This window comes from Argopecten irradians, unplaced genomic scaffold (genome assembly GCF_041381155.1).
Source record: "Argopecten irradians isolate NY unplaced genomic scaffold, Ai_NY scaffold_0035, whole genome shotgun sequence".
In the NCBI taxonomy this organism is placed as follows: Eukaryota; Metazoa; Mollusca; class Bivalvia; order Pectinida; family Pectinidae; genus Argopecten; species Argopecten irradians.
The window spans coordinates 104,772-111,074 of record NW_027187502.1 but is presented as its reverse complement, the minus strand read 5'-3'; the positions used below and the strand labels follow the sequence as shown (position 1 = coordinate 111,074).

At 40.4% G+C, this 6,303-nt stretch overlaps 1 protein-coding gene across 1 annotated transcript; it reads left to right on the top strand.

Annotated features, from left to right (window-relative positions):
• The first annotated feature begins 4,653 nt into the window (after positions 1–4,653).
• On the top strand, positions 4,654–5,660 carry LOC138311503 (piggyBac transposable element-derived protein 4-like). Its single transcript, XM_069252827.1, has 2 exons — positions 4,654–5,199; positions 5,355–5,660. The coding sequence occupies exons 1-2, from the start codon at positions 4,654–4,656 to the stop codon at positions 5,658–5,660; spliced, it is 852 nt and encodes a 283-aa protein (XP_069108928.1).
• Positions 5,661–6,303: the final 643 nt, after the last annotated feature.

Below are 6,303 nucleotides of genomic sequence, written 5' to 3'. Positions count from 1 at the left end.
AAGGATGTTTGTGGCCAAATTTGGTTACATTCCATGCAGAACTCTAGGACAAGTAGCGATTTAAAGGATTTACCTCTATTTCCCCTATTGGGCCCCGCCCCTCCTGCCCCCGGGGGATCAGAGCAGAACTCTATGACTAGTAGCGATTTAAAGGAAATGTTGACGGACGGACGGACGACGGACGCCGCGCCATGACATAAGCTCACCGGCCCTTCCATTCGGGCCAGGTGAGCTAAAAATGTGCCATAAATTTTTCGCGGTCACATGACCAAATCAACGTTTTTACCTCCTACCTAGAAGAGTTCCTTGTATCCCGGAATCGGCGTATATACCGTACAAACGTAATACCGAAGTCACTTGGAAATACTTTGATGATTTAAGTAAAATGCTCACGTTTCTAGGACTGGAGCACTCTGATTAAAATACAAATCCTTATTATCACTACGTTTGATAAGAGGATCTGAGAAAATCCCATTAGGGGTCATGTGCAGGTGACCTTTGGAAATTCTACTTGCAAAATTTTGTCAGTGAATTTCAGGGACGAAATAGTTCGAAAAACTATCAGAATTATTTTCGTTATCGTAGTCATCTCGCCCAAAGAGTGCAATAAAGCTAATAGTATCTGTATTCTGTGACGAACTATCGTTTACACTGGACGTGACAAGGTGTAGAAAATGTATCTCATATGACCACGTGGTATAAAGGTCATCCCTACGGGATATTGTCAGATATCTATTTTAATCAGAATGAGGACTGGAGAAAAAGTTGTCATTGTAAAAGGCCTAACTGAAAAGTCTGTAAGGGCTACCGCGACACCTGAGAACTGTGCACGACCTTTCCTGCTACGACATTATCAATGAAACTAAGCAATCTAAGGCAAATCGAGTTAATTGAACATACACTGCATGTCCAGAGCCAGATTGTCCAAGGATGGTTTTGAGGTTAGAACATCTTATGGTGCTTCATAAGAAAACCAAATCGGAATCTAAGGACAGTTTCTATCCACAACCCAGCTAAAACCTTTCTAATATTATGGATGAATATTTGAAGTGGCTAGAGAGGCCAGAAAACAACAAACGAAAGACGATGTGGCAAAACAACATGTGCACAAAGTTAAAAGTTATTGGACAAGATTGACCCATCCTTCAGTATTGAGTCCTTTCTAGATCCAAAATTGGTTAGGGGTTCATGACTGAACCATTGTCAGAATGAACATCAGCCAGGGGCGGTTAAGAGCTATCTTTCGTCATTCAGGAATTTTTTTGAATTTCATCCGTTTGGAGAAAAACTATGATATTGGCAGTTTGAACGCCATGGAAAGGGCCATTACTAGATGGAATGGGGTAATTGCAAAGTCAGTTAAACAACGAGAAACAGAGAGACAAGTGGAGGACTACGAAAATGCTCTTGATCCAACCGATCTTATTGCATGTTTGCAGTTGATTTGTACACATTACAGGAAAAAGCTACGTTGGGTGTTCCTCAAGTTTTGTGGAAAAGAGAGACTCCAATTAATCGTTCTTGACAGTCATAGCAGTCATGAAACACTTGGACCGATACAACTTGCAAGGGAAAATGGCATTGTGCTCTTTGCAATCCATCCACACACCACACAATATCTCAACCCACTTGATAAAACCTTTTTGGGGTCCTTTTAAAGGGAAGACAATCGCCTTTGTACAGAGTTCGTGACTTCGTCTGGGACGTTTACATTCCATGCAGGGTCATTGGGGTGGAGGTCTCCTTGTCGATCAAGTTGGTAGTGGAGTTTGAGGTTCCGAATGATTCCTTGGTCACATGGCTGAATGATAGAAGTGGTGTTCGGGGACAGAAAGGTGAGTTTGATGTGGGTAAATGAGTTGGCAAGTGTCGAGAGGTGGGTAGCGCAGTTGTTCACCAGCAGCAGTATCTTCCATCCTTGTTAAAGTCAGGCATTAATATCAGGATAAAAGATCAGGGTAAGAAAAGGCAAGTAAGGATTAAAACACAGATTGTAAACGTTTATTTGATAAAAAAATATATGTTAATGTACAAATACCTTTATTAAAATTAACAAATATAAAAAATCAAAATTAAATTTGAAATAATTAAAATTGAGAAAAACACTGTACACACAAGCCATCAATAATTAACAGGAAAATTAATTGTTTTCAAAATATTTTCTAGTATATTTATTAATACCTGCAAGTCCACGAGGCTAAGGAATTTCATGTCAGCTATATTCTCTGCTGCCATCCAGAGAGCTGTTTTCAGCTGAGCCTCTAACAATGTGAGACAATAGATTTTGCAGCAGACATAAAATGAGATGGTCTTTGGTATTCTGATGTCTTATAAGAGCAGATCTTTGAAAGTTTTTACAGCCAATTATAAATGGGGCCTTTGATTCGCGACCTAATTTAAGCGACGATTGGCACGTTGAACAATACATGCTCTTAGATTCATCATCGCAACGTAGCCACGAGAATTCATTTAGCCAACTTTTCTGAAAGTTTTTCTTCCTTTTGGGTACCGATGGGCCAACATCATCTTGGACTGAAGAAGGGGGGGGGTGTTTTGTCTTACCTTTCAACTTTTTCATCGCTAGTCCGTTTCGTAGCTGACGACAGATATCCAAATATCATCTGCTGCTTTTTGTTTGTTTGTTTGTTTGATTAATTAACGTCCTATTAACAGCTATGGTCATGTAAGGACGGCCTCCCATGTATGTGGTGTGTTGCCTGTATGTTGTGCGAGGTGCATGTTTTGGGAGACTGCGGTAAATTCATGTTATGTCTTCTTGTATAGTGGAACTATTGCCCTTTTTATAGTGCTATATCACTGAAGCATGCCGCCGAAGACACCAAGCAACACACCCCAACCGATCACATTATACTGACAACGGGCGAACCAGTCGTCCCACTCCCTGTTTGCTGTGCGCTAAGCAGGAGCAGAAACTACCACTTTTATAGACTTTGGTGTGTCTCAGCCAGGGGACAGAACCCAGAGCCTTCCTCACAGGGGCTGCTTTTTGCTGTCACTCAGGATTGTGATTGTATATATGTATGTTGGGTATGGGCCAGAGAATACCGAAAGTCGAGTGAATGGTCTCGGGTTTTATCAAAAGGCGGTAACGATAATTTCCCGCTAGGTGCGCTGATGTCGTTGTAAACAGAAGAGACTTCCACTTAGTAATTGACGGCTAGTATAGCAATTACATTTTGACCTACACTTTGTTTTTGTTAAGTAATATGATCGACTGAAAACATCGTAGAAAACCGCTAAATATACAGGCGAAACTTGTGCGTGCATGCACGCTTACATGGAAAATGTTATATATATATATATATGCAAAGGTGTTCACTATGCTTGAATCACACAGAATTCTGCGTGATCGGGAACACTGACAGTCTTTCCCCAAAGGCAGCATGGTCGTAAACTCTTACCAATAATTAGCTTGGGTTTGTTGGAACCGTCCATATTGGTGGCAACTAGGGCAGTGATCCTGTCCTTGGCCTTCTTACTACCTGACACATTGCCAGACTTCGCTTCTAGGGTACCATCGGGTAATGCCCTGTCTCGTCTATGCTGTAGATGTCGGCAGGTTGTTAGCTGTCTAGTAGTTGGGGCAGTACGTTGGTCGCCAGTTGCTATAGTCATAGCCTTTCTTCTCTCCATGGAGGTATTTGAATGCTATATTAAAACGAGTCTTCCATCTAGATAACCAGCCACTTGATGGGTTTAAATTCACTTTTGTATAGTAGAATTCGTGACCTTTATATAGTGTTATATAATTGAAGCATGCCGCCAAAGATGCCTAACACCCCACCAAGTCACATTATACTGACAACGGGCCATGCCAACTCTTCGTCCCACTCGTTGTATGTCGGGCGCTAAGCAGGAGCAGAAACTACCATTTTATAAAAGCCCATAGAGTTGGCAGCTTCGGCCTGTGGTCTGTAGTGGTTACTCCAGAGAAGAGGACGTTAGTGCAGTCTCCCCAAAGGGCAGTCTTCAGTGTTTTTTGCTGACTTTCTACTATACAAGAGTACCCAGAAACGATTATGTGACGGTACGTTAAACTCTTCTTTAATAAATATCACCAGCTAGATCAGACAGCTCGTGAGACAAGCCTACGAGAGTAAAGTGACTTAACCCTAGTGGTGCTATTCCCGCCATTTGGCGTTCTACTGGTCGAGTGCTAAACCCGCCATTTGACGTTCCTCAGAAAAAAATGGCAATCCCCATTTGTGATCGATATTTTTTGTGTGGAATAAAACAGATATGAAAATGCAATTGATACAAGTTAAAACGTTAGCATTTTTATTTCCTTGTATTGCAAAAACGAAAATCAAACTCCGAGTCGTTTGGCTGCAACAAACAAGAACTTACTGGAAAGCACAGATTCGGCAGGATATTAGATATTTTTAGTGTGACATTACGTCACCGGAAATGCAACTCTTTATGCGCGGTAAAAAACTCCGAAGCCCATGTTTATCTGACAGGTGCTCTGGCAAACACTGACTGATTGGGTCATTTTTGGACAGACATGAGTATTTTTCTTGGCAAGTAAGTAATTATCAAATCTATTTGATTTGGATAGACTACTTTTTGTGATTACAGAACACGATGCATATCACACCGGCCCTATCAGACTGCTAGTCTATATTCGGTAACATGGGAATCCCCTACTGGAAATTCCCTTTGTGTGAAAAACTGGTCAAATGTCCCCGGTCTAATAGATCGATGATGATTGTGAATCAGAAACAGATGATCATGACATTGTTTTCGGAAGAAAGTTGGCATCAAGGGTCCAACATTCCATCTACTTTCACTTTTACTGGAAATGCTGGAATTCAGGATGCATTGCATTTACAAAACCATGATCAAACTGACTTCAGTTATTTGAAATATTTTGAAAGTATTGTCAGTCCTGATGTTGTTGAAGATATTGTAACAGAGACAAATAGGTATGCTACACAATATTTACAAAATCACCCAAATCTTTCACTGCATTCAAGACTCAGAAAATGGACTCCAGTGTCAGTTGCAGAAATGAAAGTGTTCTTAGGCATGACTATAGCAATGGGACTTGTTAAACAAGCCAGCCTACATGATTACTGGTCAACTGATGCTGTGATTAGTACACCATTTTTTGGTAAAGTAATGCCGAGAGACAGATTTCTAGCTATAATGTCTTTCTTGCATCTGACAGAAACAACAGTTCCACTATACAAGAAGGCACAACATGAATATACCATAGTCTCCCAAAACACGCATCTCACAAAACATACTCGCAACACATCGCATACATGGAGGCCGTCCTCACATGACCATAGCTGTTAATAGGACGTTAATTAATCAAACAAACAAACAAGACAGACAACTCTGAAGCCCCTCATCGTGGCCAGGAAGGTTATTCACCGTTGCAAAAATCAGAAAACCCTATAAAGATGTCTTTAAAAATGTCTAAAAAGATGTCTAGACGGGAAGGACAACTGGCTCCACAAAGTTCGTTCAGAATTACGTACGACTTGGTGATGCGCCTCATCGGTCCCTATTTGAACCAAGGATACCATCTGTATATGGATAATTACTTCAGTTCCCCTCACTTGTTTTATAACTTGTATCTAAATGCAACACTTGCCTTTGGAACCGTGAGAAGTAACCGTCGTGGAATTTAGTTTGAAATCATCAAAGCCTGCTAATGGGGAAATATTTGTTGTCAACAATGGCACATTAGTTGCTATGAAATATGCAGATAAGTAGGATGTCTGTCTCCTGACTACAACACATGAAGGTAAACTGATGAATTGTATCATTATCTTGTTGTATTCAGTTCAAAGATGTACAGCACTTTCACTGTTCAAGAACATTTATTTTCATTTTTAATTATATATTCAAAACATTACATAATGGTACACAATACAGTAGCTTTTGCTGAATATATTAATAACATACATTTTTTTACTTGAATAACATCGAGTTAAAAACAGGTATGAAGTAATATCCAGAAAGGAAGAAAGGCCAAGTCAGTAGAGAACCTCCAGAGGTTATAAGGGGGACATTTTATAACTCATTTGCCATCAACAAGTAAGAGAAATCATGGACGAAGACGGTGTGTTGTGTGTGGACCAGGTGAAGCAGACATATTCAGATTTTCAAATACAGGCATCACTCTCCCAAAAAGAACGGGGCGTGAAACTTCCTAGCTATCAGTGCCATCTTCCAATGTGTATCGAGCCATGTTTTCAGTTGTACCACACTAAGTCAGATTACATCTTGGCCTATAAACGCCAAAAATCTGCTTTTCATCAGTTTCATCAG